At 46.6% G+C, this 17,083-nt stretch overlaps 1 protein-coding gene across 2 annotated transcripts in view; it reads left to right on the forward strand.

Annotated features, from left to right (window-relative positions):
• The first annotated feature begins 426 nt into the window (after positions 1-426).
• Ryk (receptor-like tyrosine kinase) overlaps positions 427-17,083 on the forward strand; it is a 72,927-nt gene continuing 56,270 nt past the window's right edge. Inside the window, 1 exon segment of one of the 2 annotated variants that reach the window (NM_080402.3) lies at positions 427-769. In NM_080402.3, coding sequence (NP_536327.1) covers positions 586-769 — 184 coding nt within the window. In that variant the 5' untranslated portion in view covers positions 427-585. 2 annotated transcript variants of the gene reach the window in all.

The following is a 17,083-nucleotide window of genomic DNA, read 5'->3' on the forward strand; positions in this document are numbered from 1 at the left end:
TATGTATCTGCCCCTTCTTGTTAAACAAAACCAGCATGCTTTTCTTTTAAAATAGCATCCAAGACTTGGGGAAGAATAAAGGGGCTAGAGGCTTACAGTGGACCAACCGACCCCAGGCCTCAACGACTAGGGCTGGGGACTTGGCTATATTTACCCAGAGCCCTTCGCCTGGCCGGGACATTTCTTTATTGTTTTGATTAGCTTGCTCCTCTTTATCTCATTTCCTTCATTCTTTGCGCATTTCACATTGGCAAACAACCTATGCTATTTATACCGACCCCTACTCGCGGCCCCTAACCAGACTTCAGGTCTGCGACGCGCTCTCGTGCACGCGCGCTCCAGAACCCGGCGCTCTCTGTCCGGCGGCGCGTGCGTGCGCGCCCTCGCGCACGGCGGGCACGCGCACGCGCGCGTCTCCGCCAGCAGCTCACCCCCCCCCCCTCCCGTTCTCGGGCGGCGGGTCTGAAGCGGCGGCGCGATGAGCTGGCCGGCCGCCCCCGGCTCGGGGCTGTGAGGCGCTCGGGGCCGGGGTGCGCGGCGGCGCGGCGGGCGGCGGGCGGCGGACGCTCCTGCTCGGCGGCGGCCATGCGCGCGGGCCGGGGCGGCGTCCCGGGGACCGGCGGCCTGAGGGCCCCGCCGCCGCCGCTGCTCCTGCTGCTGCTGGCGATGCTGCCCGCCGCCGCCCCGCGGTCCCCGGCCCTGGCCGCCGCTCCTGCGGGACCCAGCGTGAGCCTCTACCTGAGCGAGGACGAGGTGCGCCGGCTGCTCGGTGAGTGGCGCCGCTCCGGGGGCCTCGTGAGCCCGCGGTGCTGCCGCTGCGCCGCCCGCGCCCGCTCTCTCCGCAGCCTCCCTGCGCGTGTCACTCTAGGCCGCGGAGCTCCGGAGCCTCGGGAGTCGGCGCTCCGGACACGGGTGGCCGCTCCTTAGGCTGCTGTGGGTGGCCCACAGGCCACGCCGCTGCGCGCGTGCTTTCTGGTTAGCGAGTGGGGGCAAGGTGAGCCGGACGCCCTAAGTTGTGTGGCATCCTGCACACCTTGGGGCCGACCGGACCTTCGGCTTCGGGGTTTGCCTTGGGTTGGTTGAGTTTGACCTGAGGCTGCCGTTCGAGGCCACTCGCCTACTCTGCAGACCCTGAAGCGAGAGGAGAAGCTTTGGGTCTGTCGGTGGTGGTTCCGTTTACCTGTTTAGCCCCGTTGTTTGGGGAGTCCATTTGAAAAATGATTCTGCCCTCGCTCGGTACTCTATGCATTCTGAAAATCAGCCCTTGAAGGAAGGCCTGGCCATCCATCCAAAGGAAGTCTCTGATAGTTGGGAATAGCCAGCTTTTACCGTCTTTTGTGCATTAAGGCAGTCCCTTCAATTTTTCTCGGGGTGTTTCTGAGTGAAATGTTGGAACTTGCAAAGGTCGCCTCCTAAACATCCATTAAGTGTCACTTTTTTAGTGGGCGCGCATATGCCCCCACCCCTCCCCGTGTGTGTGTGTGTGTGTGTGTGTGTGTGTGTGTGTGTGTCTGTGTCTGTGTCTGTGTCTGTGTCTGTGTCTGTGTATTAGAGGAGTTTCGTTTATCTTTTCGAGACAGGGGCCTTATGTAGTCCGGGCTGTTCTGGAATCCACTAAGAAGACCAGATTGGCCTCAAGCTCACGGAGAGTTTTTTTTTGTTTTTTTTTTCTTTTTTTCCGGAGCTGGGGACCGAACTCAGGGCCTTGAGCTTGCTAGGCAAGCGCTCTACCACTGAGCTAAATCCCCAACTCCACAGAGAGTTTTTTTTAAGAGGAATTTCTTAAGGTCTGTTGAGAGAGCTCAGCCTCGGAATGAAATTGCTTTTAGCAGACTGTTTAGACATAGTTGTATTTGTGGGTTTGTACTCTTTAAACCAAAGAAGAACTGTGTTTTTGCAACATCCTATTTTCACCTTCCTTATAGTCTAGTTGAATTAGCTGAATTTAGTCTGGCAGAATTGAAACTGCGTCTAAGCAATTCCTGGAGCATGGCAGAAAGGCTTAGGAAAAATAACGATTTGTAAAGCAGCTCCTAGGCATGTTTTTATTATTGTCGTTGTTGTTAAAAGAACTTACGTAATTGTGACTTTGTTGACTTGTATTTCCTTTCCTCCTGTCTTAGCCAGCTTGGAAGCCAGGGGACAGAAGTAGCCAGCGGCAGACATGGACAAGTCCGTGTGCCTACTGTTGCATGTTAGAATGTTGCTGTTACATTTATTTATTTGTGTGTGTGTACCACCATGTGTTCCGTGGCGGTCAGAAGACACCTTGAGGGTGTAGGCTGTCTCTTTCCACATTAGGGGTCCCAGGGCTTGAACTCAAGTCATGTGACTGGACAACAAGTACCCTTACCTGTTGAGCCGTCTAGCAGGGGCCTGGTATGGACCTACACATGTTACTTCTCAGTTTCTTGTTACCCAGTGAGGCAAGTGTTAGGGGAGATGAGAAAAGTGAGGCTTTGAGTAACTTGGTTAAGATAACATGGCTTATATCATTTATTACATATATGATATATACCCACACAAAACAGTGTTTGCTGGCTGCAGGCTAAGTTATCAAAAGACATGTGCATATAGAAGTTTGATTTTGGCATGTTAGAAAAGAGGCCACTGCTCATTAGTACTTGAAGTGATACCTTTCTGGCCAGGAACTGATTTTCTAAGGACGTGGCTGAGTAGGCACCTGATTGATGAGCACCAGGCACGGATGTCCAGCAGTGGGCAGTGTGTGGGATAGAGGGGGGAGCTTGCTTCTGTAACACTCCCATCCACCTTAGCTATTTCAGTTTAGTGCAAGCTGAGGTGTCCTGTCACAATGTGATCTCTACACAGTCCTCTTCCAGAACCAGGGCCTCTTTCTGTCGCTTTCTGTTTCGCTCAGCTGTGCTGCTGCTGTTGAAGGATTCCCTGGCTTTGTCTGGGTGGCAGAGCGCAAGTAGTGGGATGTATGCAGGGAGGGCCTCCTGGGTGTGGCTGGCGGTTACGGTGTGTGTTCCAGACTGATTGAAATAGTGCTTTCCACCACATTTTCATGTGCTTAAAAGGTTAAGTGACTTCCAAAAGCTCAGACAAGCGAGCGTTGCTTTTACAGTGTCCCTAAGACCCAGGGTTCAGAATGCCAAGTGAGAACTTGGAAGGTGGGAGCAACAACTCCATCGGGCTAGTTGTACTTGACAGGAAAAGTGGTTTTAATCCAGTCATTAACTGCACATAATAAAAATCAGTTGAACAGCAGAAAAGGGCTTAAACCAGAAACCATCCGCACCCTGCATTTGAATGTTTTGTCCTCCAGGTCCCCCTCCCACCGTGGGCATAGCTCACTCAATGGCTGTGGTGTTCATCTTTTCCTTGTTGGCTCTTGAATTTCTAGACCAGTGTGGACTGAATATTTGTCTTCCAGAGGCGTCCGTACACCATACTCTCCAGTTTTTTTTGTTTTTTTTTTGTTTGTTTTTTCTTTTTTTGTTTTTTTAATTTTTAAAATGATTTGTTTTTATTTGATGGGCACTGGAGTTTTGCCTTTATGAGGGTATAGGATCCTCTGGAACTGGAATTACAGACCGTTGTGAGCTGCCGTGTGGGTTCTGGGAGTTGAGCATGGGCCCTCTTAAACACAGAGCCATCTCTCCAGTCCCTCCAGTGCATTTCAAGCCAGCAGTCTGTTGCCGCAGTGGACTGTGTCACAGACAGTGTTGCTACCACAGTGTACATTGCCCTTTTCTGAGTTAGCTACGACCTGGTAGATGCCCCCTCCCACCCTCACCCCTTTTCTTCCCCAGAAAAAATAATTGGATTTTAAACTTTCTTGGTTAGCCTGCTTTGTGTCTGTACATCTCAGGTACCCCAAGAAACTTGTGAATGCCTTTTGATCCCCCTCCCCCTTCAGGCAGCACGTTAAGACATCTGTTAGTTCCATTGGATTCTTCTCAGTGATGTCTTGACTTAGCGTCATCCATCCCTTGCTTCAGGCTGGACAGTAGCACTTTGTCCCTCTCTGTCCTCTCCGGGTTTCTTGTCCTCCTCTTTCTTTGCTGATTGTGTCTCCTCAGTGGAACCCTAAGGATGGGGTTTATGGGAAAGAGAGATTATTTGAGGTCCTTTATGTCTGAAATCTTCATTTTACCCTCACACTTTGCTGATGGTCTGGCTGACTTTAGAGTAGTAGGTTGAACACAATTTTTGTTCACAATTTGGACGGTGTTTTCTCTTGTAAGAATTTCACATAAAGAATCCAAATCCACTTATAACTCCCTTTTCTCCCCCCTTCACAGTTTTTAGAATTTCAGAGTGTTTTCCTCAGGTATTCTGAAGTCTTCTAAGTGAGCGTGTGTGGTTTTTTTTTTTTTTTTTTTTTTTTTCTCAGAGCTGGGGACCGAACCCAGGGCCTTGCGCTTCCTAGGCAAGCGCTCTGCCACTGAGCTAAATCCCCAACCCCGAGCGTGTGTGGTTTTATTTTATTGTTTGGGTTGTAAAGCCTTCAGTTTTGGGGAGTGTTTGTTCACGTTTTAAACAATATCCTATGCCCTATTTCTTCCTATGTGTGTGTGTTTGTTTTTGTTTTGTTTTTGTCTTTGTTTTTGTTTTGAGATGGATGTTGTGTGTCTGTTGATTTTCCTAGAGTTGAACTTCATGTTTCTTTTTTTCTTTTTTTTAAAGATTTATTCATTTATTATATATAAGTACACTGTAGCTGTCTTCAGACACACCAGAAGAGGGCATCAGATCTCATTACAGATGGTTGTGAGCCACCATGTGGTTGCTGGGAATTGAACTCAGGACCTCTGGAAGAGCAGTCGGTGCTCTTAACTACTGAGCCATCTCTCCAGCCCCGAACTTCATGTTTCTTATCTTACCTTTATTGCTCTATGTTGAGACCAGTGGACAGAGGGTTCTCCTCCTTCTCAGTTCTGTCTTCCCAGCTTTCATTTAAGAAATGTTACTGATGTTTGTAGTTTTAGGATCTCTTTTCTCTGTATCCTATTGCATCTTGTGATTGTTTTATCCTAATTTATTGTTATTGTCATTTGCCAGAATTAAACAGAATTCTCCTCTTCATGACTATAATGTCTGATCCTTGACTTTGTGTAGCAAGATGCTGTGATTGTTAGAAGGGAGAGCACACTTGTGTTGCCTGAGGATCCTTGAGTCTGCTGGAGTGCAGGTGGGCATTTCCATGGAAGCCTCCTGAGCACCAGTACACAACTTTGTATCTAATTAGGGCTCTGCTCAGTGTCAGTAAAGAAGCCTCAGGGAACTTCCTGCGTCTGGAATGCGGGATGATAAATCAGCTGCCAGGCTTTGGGTCACCTGATGGAGAGGAATGGAAGGTATCACCCTCAGGCTGTAGACTTTAATTTCTGGTTATAATTCCCTGCCCTTACGACTCAATTTCCCTAGACCTTGGGTCTGGTACTGAACCTGGGGACCTGGGCTTCAGGGTGACCTTTGGTACCTCCCAGGTACCTCTAGGGCTGAGCCTCTTGGTGGGGGGGGGGGTCATGGGAGTACTTTCTATCATGCAAAAGTTCTTTAAAATGGATGTTTTTTTCTTCCTGATGTAGCTTGCTAATGCTGTTCCCTTACCATCTAAGGCTTGGTCATACTTAGCTGTGTAACAGCAGCTGAGCTTGGACCTCATTGAAGATGATGTGTGGCAGTTGTTTTGTAAGGACAGCGGTGGCCAGTAGTGGTGGACAGTGCCCCTGATGTGTGGTAGAAGTTTCCCCGTGTCAAATACATAGTCCTTGCAGGCGTGTGCTGACACCTCCACCCTGTACACAAGCAGGCTGAAACAAGATTCCATAAACTTAGAAGCAACAGAAATGTATTTTTCACAGTTGTGGATGCTGGGAAAGCCAACATCAAAGTGCTGATGGCTTGGTTTCTGGTCAGGGCCTGTTTTCTGGTTCATAGATATATCCATTCTCACACAGTGGGAGGGCGAAATGAGCTCTGTGGTCCTCATTATAAGGCACTGATCCTCCTCATGTCTCCAAGACCTAATCCTCTCCCAAACCCTGTTGTTTATCTGCCTACTGTGGGGGTTAGAATTGCAACATGAATTCTGGGGGAATACAAGGGTTTTTTTTTTCCCCTTAGTAGTGAGGAAACAGACTTGGGGTGGGTCCTTGGTCTGTGTGTACTGCATGCAGTTCTGGTGGAAATCTGCCTATGTTCTGAACCCTGTCTGTGTGGTTTTCCCGTGTAGCTGGGCTGGCCCTGCCTCTTTGCTCTCAGTACTCTCCTTAGCAGGCTACAGCGCTGGCTACTGTGTCTGTATTTTAAGTATGAGGACCTTGCTTCAGTGCTGTTGTTGACATTGAGTAGAAGGCCAGGCCTTGACTCAGTTGTACCTGAGTCTGGATCCCTGCTGTTTGCAGCAGCAGCAGGGAGCAGCTGCAGTTAAGCCAGAACTCAAACAGTGCTGGTTTGTGGTCCTGGTTACTGTCAGTGTCTTCCTAGGCTCACTAATGTATCCTGTGCTCCACAACTGCTGGAGCAGTGCCAGAGGTTTGGGACTACGACGCCAGTGGGTGGGAAGGTGTGGTGACAGTGATGGCTGTGGTAGGGAGCGGTGGTCCACAGCGGTGAAGACAGCTTTGGAGAGAAGGAACCAGTTAAACGTTTCCTCTGGCTAGCTTGCTTCTCCTTTCAAACTGAGTTGCTTCTGGGAGAGCCATGCTTTCACATCTTACTCAAAGTCAGTCAGAGGGGTAGGACTGTAGCTCTGAGGTAAAGGTTACATTGTAGATTATTGGAGGAGTGGTCACTTCACTTTGATTGTGATTGATGGGGTACGTGATGGGAAGGGAAGGGTTATTTTTCACTATGGTTGATGGGACCTTTTTGTTGTTGTTTTTGGAATGATTACTTTTAAGAGAGGAAAGAGAGGCTTGGAGAGTTTGGGAAGGGATCCCAGGAAAGAAAACATTTACATCTCATCTCCAGGTTGAGCTGGACAGGCTGAAGAGAGAAGCACTCAGGGCCAGGCAGAGAGTGTGGCTCGGAGTGTGGGGGCAGACACTGCAGAACTCTGAAGTGGCTGGGATGACAACAGTGAGCCAAGGAGGGGCAGAGAGGACAGCTGGGAGGGCGGTGGGGATTAGGGATCGGAACTGTTTCTCTGGGAATGGAAAACTATTGGAGTAGTTAGGCAGCACTCCAGAGGTGGAGGCAGGGGCACCAGGGCTTCCTGGCTAGCCTCCTATGTGTGAGACTCTGACTTACCCCCTCCCCCAATAAAACAACACAAAACCCAGCCAACAAAATAAAATACCCCAAAACAAATAAAGCAGAATTGGGAGCACGCAGTCAGTAATGGGTTGTAGGAAAGATAGTATGTGGCTCCTGTCCACAGTTAAGACACCTGTCATGATACATGGGTAGGGGAGCAGGCAAAGAGGTGAGGCGGATTTATCAGGAACTGGCGATGAATTGGGAGGTTTAACCGAAGGAGACCTCAGGGTTAAGGACAAGGTATTCTCTAGAGTCCACTTTTTTTTTTAGATTTGGGTGTCTGAGCCAAAGGACCCTGTCTTTCTGGGAAAGGCAGTTGAGGAAAAAAAATGTGATGAGCCAAGCATTCTTCCCTGCCAAGCTCCTCTTCCTCCAGAGTCTCAGGCCTGATGCCTGGCTGGAGAGGGGTGGGGTCCTCCGGGCTGGTGGCACTGGTATAACCTGCTACAGGGCAGCTGTGGCAGGAGTGTGTTAGCATCCTGAAGTGAACCCGTAACCCCAGGCGTTATATTGGGGTTGGCGGTGTTGGCACAGCTTAATCTGAGCCCATGTGTTCTTCATTGGGAGATCAGGACTGAGACATTGTGCATTTGTGGGTTTGAGTTTCTTTCTCCCTGCACATATGGGGGAAAATTCTGTCCAATTATGGCTAAACTTGTCCCATGTGAGTCACATCCTGGGTTAGTGAGTTCTGGAGGTGCTGCCTCAGTGCTGCTTGGGTTTTAAGTTCTCTCCAGGAGTCAGTGGAAGGTGCACATTTTGCTCTCAAACACTCAGAACTGAGACCCTCCCCCGCACCGCTTTAGGGTTTTGATGGTGTACATCCCTGTTCTTTTACATCTCGCCAGCCTGCGAGTTAAGAAAAACCTGCACCTGAGACCAAACTGTTAAGTTACTCTTAAACTACGGCAAAAGCACAGTTTTGCGTGTGTTTTCCTTGTTGATTATGCTCTAATCTGGATGTTGCTAAACAACATTCCATTGTGTAGGGCTTCCTAAAACGTCACGTGCCAAAACAAATGTGTGTAGGGCTGAGTTGTATAGTAAATGCTCACTGGAGGGTTTGTTTTGCTGTCCCAACAATGACGATGCTGGGTGGCTCATTCTTATATTTTAAGCTATAATAGAATGCACACAGTTCTTAACTTGGAAGGTCCCCATAATCTAGAGAGAACAGACACATCGTATGCATGCCAGGTATCTCACACGTGTCCTTCACAGCATCTGGTCCAATGTTTACTTTTTAAATAGATAAAACCAAGCTTCTGGAAAAATACACGATTTGCTGGAGGTGTCAGATGCATGTAGTTGCTGGGAAGGGTAGCAGTCTACTAGGCTCGGCTGAGATCACCTGGGGAACTGCAGCAACACCCAGATTCCTGGATATGCCCTTACCAACTGTGTGGTGACCTGAACTTCCGGTCCTCCTGCCTTCCCCCCCAAGCTCTGGAATTCCAAGTGTCTACAACTCCTGGTTCATGTGGTGCTGGAGATCAAACCAGGGCTCCAAGAATGCTGTACCCCCAGAGCCAGGTCCTCAGCCCCTGTAGTTGATCTGGGGTGGAGCTCAGATGAGTCAGCCCTTTGACGTCTGAATGCGTCACTGACTGCAAGATGCACAGTTTGTAAATTTGCAGCTGTCTTATAGTTAGTGAGAGTCCTCAGTTAACAGCCTGTTTTCTCCCTATACCTCAGATTAAGTGACATACCCTGTTATCAAGGTACGTAACAACATAACCAGCATCGCATTTCAAAAAGTCCAGCTGAAGAGGTGCTGTTCTGGGAAATGCCAGTGGTTTTCACCCTTCTGGTGAAAGTCTTAGATTTTCTGGAAGGCAGGAGGTCTGCATAGTAAGATTGCTACTTTGCTAGAAAGTTCTTAGGTTGGGGCCTCACAGAACTCCTTGGGTAATCTCTGAGTCTCTTGGGTTTTCAAGACAGGATTTCTCTGTGTAGTTCTGGCTGTTTTAGAAGTCACTCTGTAGGCTAGACTGGCCTTGAACTCCCAGAGATGCACTGGCCTCTGTCCCTAAGTGCTGGGATTAAAGGTGTGTACCAGCACTACCTGGCAGTTTTCTAATTTCTTACATGAATTAAAACAATTATTATGGGCTTGGAGAGATGGCTCAGCAGTTAAGAGTACTCATTTCTGCAGAAGACTGAGGGTTGACTCCTGGTAGCTACATGGCAGCTCACAACTGTCCATAACTAATTCCAGGGAATCCAGTGCTCTCTTCTGACCCTGGGGACCAGACACACCTGTGGTGCTCAGATATTCATGTGAGCAGAATACTTATTAAAACATAGAATAAAATAAATAGAAAATACAATTTAAATAAAAATTGTCTTTAAAAGTTAATCCTGGAGCCAGAAAAATGGCTCTGAGGATGAAATGTGTGTTGTATAAGCCTGGAGCCTCAGTCTGGTCTCCAGGACCCCCTGGGAGAAATGAATGACTCCAACAAGCTGTCCTCACACATGAGCCCTTCCCATAAACACACAGACAAATAAATGAATGCACGTAGGTATGTAATTAAAGAGTTCACTCTGCTCTAAGCTTTTATGGGCTTTGACAAATGCATAATGTCCTCTATGTACTGCTCATACAGCATATAGAGAGTATATCAGATATACAGATATGCTTCTCTTTTTTTTTTTTTTTTTTTTTTTTTCGGAGCTGGGGACCGAACCCAGGGCCTTGCGCTTCCTAGGCAAGCGCTCAGATATGCTTCTCTTAAAAGACAATCCTGGGAAGGGGCATTTGCATTTATAATAACAACAGAAACCCAACCAATCAAGCAGACAAAAAGCCAAAAGAGCCAGGGAAGAGAATTTCCAGTATTCATTTTTCTGAAGTCCTGCTGTTTCTCTAGCCTAGTGCATTTTTTCTTAGTCTCTTACATTGTAGTTCTCATTTCTAGAAGTTAGACTTTATAGTCTTTTTGCTATCTGTATTACTTAGTCTTTGTTTCTCTGACATTTTTGGCCACATGGATACCATGGCATACTTAATCCTAACATCCAGTCCTGACGGTGAGTTTTAGTTGTTATCTAGTGCTCTGTGCTTTTCCCCATTTTAATATATAAGTGTGAATATATACATGTGTGTGTATAAATATATGTTTGGATGGCAGATACTGTGAACATCTCTAGGTGCTGACTCTGTGTGTGTGTGTGTGTGTGTGTGTGTGTGTGTGTGTGTGTGTGTGTGTGTGTGCAGTTTTTGAGACAGGATCTATTGTTTGCCGTAGAACTTGCTGATGAGGCTCAGCTGGGTGGCTGTCCAGGAAGCTTTGGAGAACTTCCTGTCCCCACCACCTCAGTGCTGGAATTACAGGTGTTTGCCACTGCTCCCAGCTTTTATGTGGGTGCTGGGATCTAAACTCAGCAGGTCCTCACTCTTGTAGCAAGCCTGTCACCAGCTGAGCATCCTCGGAACCTGCCTACCTGCCTTTCTTTGCCTTCTTTTCTGTTTTTGCTCTGGTTTGTTTTAGACAGAGACTTGTTCTGTAATCCAGGCTAGCCTCCTGCTTCAGTTTTCCCATGTTCTGGAATTGTAGGTGTGTACTAGGATGCCCAAGTGCTGAACATTTATGAATTCCTTTAACTATTCTTAGATTTTGTTCTGAGATGCAGTTAAATGACTTGGAAACAGTTTGAGCCTTCTGGGGGTTGCTTATAAGGCTTGTTGGATGGAGCAAAACCAGTAATCAGGTTACTCATTGTTCCCCACCAGGGAGTTTAGACACTTCTGTACTTATCCCCATGAACTGGGAAGCATGAACCTGCTGTAGTCTGGCTGTGGGGGAATGGATCCACATTCTGAGTATTGGGCACTGTCCACTTTTACCCTCTCTCTGCCCCTGACTGGCTTCCACATTTGCGTGCCCTGTCTTGACTCGGATGAGCACTGGAGCTCAACACTCTGGATCTTGGATCTTTCACTTTGTTTAGCTTTTCTTTCTACTAGTCTGTTCTGTGTACCTTACCTCTAGACTCTTTCCGGACTTAGATCTTTGAAACATATTTTTAATCTTTTGGTTTAGATCTCCCTCTAGGTCGCACTGGCTTCTAAAAGTCACAGCAACCCTTTTGCCTTAGCCTCTTAATAGGTGTGTACCACAAGCCCAGTTTACCTTTGTCACCTCATTTTTTTCCTTGAGACCCCCCCTCAATCCATTCATCTCTCTGTCTGTCCATCACTCATCCATCCATCCATCCATCCATCCATCCATCCATCCATCCATCCATCCATCTGACCGTCTGTCCGTCTACCCACCCATCTATCTCTGTAGACGCTCGTGCCACAGCATTCATGTGGAGGTCAAAGGACAGTTTGAGGAGCCAGTTCTCCCTCTGCACTGTATTCTTTGGTCATCAAGCTCACTCTTAGACGCTGTGGTGAGTGGTCACCTGCTGAGCCATCGCACTTGGCTTCAGCCCCTTCTCTGCACTGTAACTGTAGAGCTCAACTACTGTGGTCTTTGCTCCTGGGATCACTGTTGCCTCCTGATGGGTCCTTTAAACTAAGGAGTCAGTCTTAGTTTTGATTATTTCAGATGAGAGGATCAGTCAAGCTCCCAAACTCTAATTAAATGCTTATTGTTCATGTCTCCCCTAAGGTTAATTCCTTAATGATTTATAGGAGGAAAAAAGTAGCCCTGCTCAAAGAAGCAGTGTGTAAGGTTTGGATCTGTTTGTGCATGCACACTTGTGAGCATATGGTAGGTAGCAAATGTAGGAGAGTATGGGGACCTGCATGTTTGCATGTTAATTGCGTCCCTTTCTTCCACTCTGTGTGGCTAGGCATGTGTAGTGGCGAATCTTGATGGCCAGTTTGACACACCTGGAAAAAGGGACCCTCAATTCAAGAACGGCTTCCATCAGCTTGGCCCGTGGACATATTTGTAGGGCATTTTCTTGATTAGTTACTGATGTGGGAGTGCCCAGCCCACAGTGGGCTGTGTCACTCTGGGCTTGTGGGTCTGGGCGGTATAAGAAAGCTATCTGAGCCTGGTGGCCGTGGTACACCTTTATCCCCACGCTTAGGAGGTAGAGGCAGGTGAATCTCTGAGTTCAGGGATAGCCTGGTCTACAGAGTGAATTCTAGGATGCCCAGGGCAACATAGAGAAACCTTGTCTTAATAAACAAACAAACAAACAAACAAACAAACAAAACCCCAAGAGGTAACCCAGTCACAAAAAACACATGGTATGCACTCATTGATAAGTGGATATTAGCCCAAAAGCTCGGATAATCCACAGACTACATGAAGCTCAAGAAGGATGACCAAAGTGTGGATGCTTCAGTCCTTCTTAAAAGAGGAAACAAAAATATTCATAGGAGGAGATATGGAGACAAAGTTTGGAGCAGAGACTGAAGGAAAGGCCATCCAAAGACTGCCCCACCTGGGGATCCAGCTCATATAACCCAGACAATATTGCTGATGCCAAGTAGTGCATGCTGGCAGGAGCCTGATACAGGTGTCTCCTGAGAGCCTCTTCCAGAGCATGACAAATACAGAGGTGGATGCTCACAGCCAACCATTGAACTGAGAACGGGGTCCCCATTGGAGGAGGTAGAGAAAGGATTGAAGGAGCTGAAGAGGTTTGCAACCCCAGAAGAACAACAATGGCAACTAACCAGAGCTCCCAGTCACTAAACCACCATCCAAAGAGTACACATGGACAGACCCATGGCTCCAGCTGCATATGTAGCAGAGGGTGATAACCTTGTTGGGCACCAATGGGGGGAGAATCCCTTGGTCCTTCCAAGGCTCAACCCCTAGTGTAAGGGAATGTCAGGGTAGGGAGGCAGGAAGGGGTGGGTGGATGGGTGAGAGACCACTCTCATAGAAGAAGGGGTGGGGGATGGGATGGGGGTTTATGGATGGGAAATTGGGAAAGGGGATAACATTGAAATGTAAATGAAAGATATCTAATAGAAAATGTTTTAAAAAAAGGTATTTGAGCATGAGTTAGTGAGTGAGCCAGTAAGAAAGTTTCTCTTTCTCAGTGGGTTCTGCTTCAGTACCTGCCTGGATGCCCTCAATGATTGGCTCTGACCTGCAGTCTTCTTCCCTGAGTTGCTTTGGGTCATGGTGTTTATCAGGCCAACAGAAAGGCAAGCTGTAACTAATGAGCTGAGTATTCCTTTCTGCGTCTGTAGGATGGGTTGCTCTTAGCCCAGGTGCTAGCGTCACCTTATGAGCGTCAGCTTATGAGTGTGCTGCATGAGCCTTGCACAGCTTATGTGAGCCACTGCTGGGATGTCTGTGTCTGCATTAGAAACAAACATCCTAAATGGCGGGCTGCTCCTTTCTGGTTGGGCTCTGCTGAGGAAGGTAGAACGGCTCATCTGATTGGTTATGAGGAAGGACTGGGAATAAGCTGCAGGACACAGGGAAGAAGCCTGTTGTTAGTCATCCCCAAGAAGAGCCAGACACCTGTAGCCCCTGAGCCCCTTTCCTCACTTTTAACTGTGAGGAAACACTATTCCTAAGACATTAGGCCGCTTAAGCACAACCCACTGGAGTGTTGTTGGCCACCAGTTTAACAGACAGGCCTCAAGTTCCTGGGTCATTTAGATACTTGGTTGATTGCCTTTAGTAACTATTCTTTTACAAGTGTAACGACCTTATCTTAGGAGCATAGGGTATATTTTTGGTGAATAAGACAGATAAAGAATCTGGCCTTGTGGAACTAACTTTTGACCTAGAGCTTTGTGATTTGCCTTTGAAAAAACTCACATAGCTTTGGGATTGAATTCCTGAGATAGCGCCCTGCTGCCTGTTGCTGGCAGGGAGGAGCAATGCCTGAGTGTTCTCTGTGTTTTGTGATAACAGCCTAGCATATTACCAGGCAAGTCTGTGTCAGTCCAGCCTCTGAGGTGAAGTGTGCTCCTGTTAGCATCGGAGGTGAAAGGAGTTGGGCAGTGCTGGCTTGAAGCCCTGGGTACATGTCTCCGTTTCTGTGGCTGTGTCGGTGGCCCAAGTATAAACTGGTCATACCACTTTCTGCTTCTAGGTCAGGGAACACGCCAAACTATTGTCTAGAGTCTCTGTCTTACCAAATGCTGTGGCTTGTGGCTCTGTGGCAGGGAGGGTGTACTTTTATGCTGTGGTATTGGAGCATGTGTATCCTTGAAAAGAATTTGGGAAGGACCTTTTACACTCTTGGCTCTTGTACAAATCATATGTAATCACAGTTTTTAGGAAAATTGTCTTACGCATTTCTCTTTGGCCTATATTTTCTCTGGGAGTGGAGTGTTTTGTTGTTTTAATTTAAAGTCTTGACTATTTGCTACAGTGTTTGCTGATGGGGGAAGGTGATGTTTGAAATCAAACGCCTTTACTCTTCCTCCAAGTCTGCATAACTTCTTCCAGAGCACTAGCAGAGACAAACCAGAACACAGCTTTTGTGATGGATGGCTCGAGTTTCTGTGATAGGTATCACAGAGGTACCCTGGGTTTTGAGAAGACAGGTCTTGGCCTGAAGGAGGAAGCCTAAAACAAGAGGTGCAGAGTGGGGATATAGTGGCCTGTGGTTGATTGTAGCTGTCTTTTTATAAGTACCCATGCTCGCCTTGTTTTTTTCTTATGCAAGTATGCACTGTTACCTTGGCTCTGCCTAGATGTTTAAGGCTGAGAGAGACACACGTGAAGAAACTCTGTACCTGAGAGTTGACATTATTCCTACCTGAGTAGCCACAGGCTTGAAGGAGACCTTTTCAGTGGTGAAAGAAGACGCCCCTTTCCTGCCATCAGATGTCAGCCACTCTGTCGTGGGCACCCACGTGTCTGCCCGGAGCTGAACTCAGAAGCCGCAAAAGCAGCCCCTCCCCACCTCTCCAGCCCCTCAGTCCCTGCTGTGTTGAATGTTACTTCTCAGTAAATTGGGTGTGCACTGGGCTTGACTAGATTTGCTAGATTTCATGAACAAACTTACTTATTTTCATATTTTACATAAATTAGAAACATTGAAAGGAAGGAAGAGCTTTTTATTTTCATTTTGTATCAGTAAGTGTATTTAGTGGTTTAAAATACATTGATCACTTCTTTCTGATTAGACCTAAACGATTGTCCTCACTTGAAATTTTTTGAAAGTTTTGATTGATAAGTGGGGATTATGGATGTATCATAGAATACTTATATTTTGTTTGACATTTGGAAACCACTGCTGATGTCATAAAATTATAGAATTTGTAGTGGGGAGGGGATTAGCACCATCTGGTCTACCTCTTTTGTCTTATAGTTGAGAAAGTTGACTTATGGAAGATGGCCCAGGGACTGAGTGCCAAAGGCCACTCACCTACTTAGTTTCAGAGCCGGGAGGAAAGGTCTGCTGTGAAAGCTGCTTTAGTTCAGTCTCCACAATGTTACTTCTGTTTTCTTATTTTAACTGATGCCTGACAGTTTTTAAAATAACTTTTTCTTAAAGCCTGTCTTTGTAGTTGGTTTTTATCAACAGCCAGCTATTCATGCATCTGCCGCTAACTGCTGCAAACACACTAGGTAGAGGAGACTGTCCTGCGAGCAGCTCTCAGAGATGTGTTCTGTCAAGTGCTGAGAAGGTGACACTCTCTATAGAGGGAGGTTCTTCAGTGACAAACTCACCAACAGGTGACAACATTGGAAAATGTAGTTAACTTTCAAAGTCATTTGGAAAAATTTTGATTAGTGGATTATTAACTTGGGACTTAAAACTGTATAGTGAAAAACACTTTTCTTGATAATTTTGATAATTTTGCAGAGTAATAAGTTTTATAGCATCAAATATGGGTTGTTTAAAATCAAATTATGAACAAATGTAACATCCCTACTTTGCTGGAAATGGCAGTAAAAAACTTAGGTCAGGTTGATGAAGTTGAACAGGTGGAGTTCTTATCTTAAGTCAGAATGGTAATATTCTGTGCATTCTGATGACAAAATGCTATCTAGTCAGCCCATGGCCTGTGGCCTTTGCCTTATCTACCTCCACAGAGCCCTCTCTGCTCTCTGCCTGTTCACCTTTCCCTGTTTTGTTCCCTCGTCTCTTGACCCTTCCCGTTATATGATAGAGTTTCGGATCTTGAGACTCCATAGTGCTGCTTCTTTCAAAAATCAGTCTGTCTGTCTGCCTTATTATCTCCATCTTTTATCCATCTATCTATCTATCATCTATCTAAACCTATCATCCATCTATATCTTCTATCTATATCATCCATCTGTATCTGTCTTATCTATCAAACGTCTATGTCTGTCTGTCTGTCCGTCCGTCCATCCATCCATCCATCCATCCATCCATCCATCCATCCATCCATCCATGTCATCCATCTACCTACATATCTACCCACCTATTACCTATCTATTGTATGTGTATGCTGTGCAAACAAAAAGGTTTGAGGACAATTTGCAGGAATTGGTTTTCTCCATTGTTTGGTTTCTGGGGATCGAACTCAGGTCTTTGGTGGCGGACACCTTTACTTGCTGAATATCTCACTGACCCTGTTGTGTATCTCTATATAAGTGGACTAACACACTATGTGATGTTTTTCCTGACTACTCATGTAACATAATGTTGTGGAGGTGCCCATATATCCTTTCATTGTTTTTATAACACAATTTACTTTTTATCTATTCAGGGACATTTGAGTTATTTACACACTTTGCTGTTAGGAATAATGGTGCTGAGAATAGGCACGTACCCAATTGGATGCTGCTCAAGTTAGATACATACTTAGAATAGAATTGAGGATCATTTGGTAACACTGCTTTAACTCTTTAAGGCACTGCTGGGGTGTTTTGCCGTTGACTGTTTTGTATTCCTACCAAGACTGCAGGGGTCCTGTTTCTTTGTTCCTTCCCAC

Source organism: Rattus norvegicus, chromosome 8, assembly GCF_021556685.1.
Source record: "Rattus norvegicus strain SHRSP/BbbUtx chromosome 8, alternate assembly SHRSP_T2T, whole genome shotgun sequence".
Taxonomy (NCBI): Eukaryota; Metazoa; Chordata; class Mammalia; order Rodentia; family Muridae; genus Rattus; species Rattus norvegicus.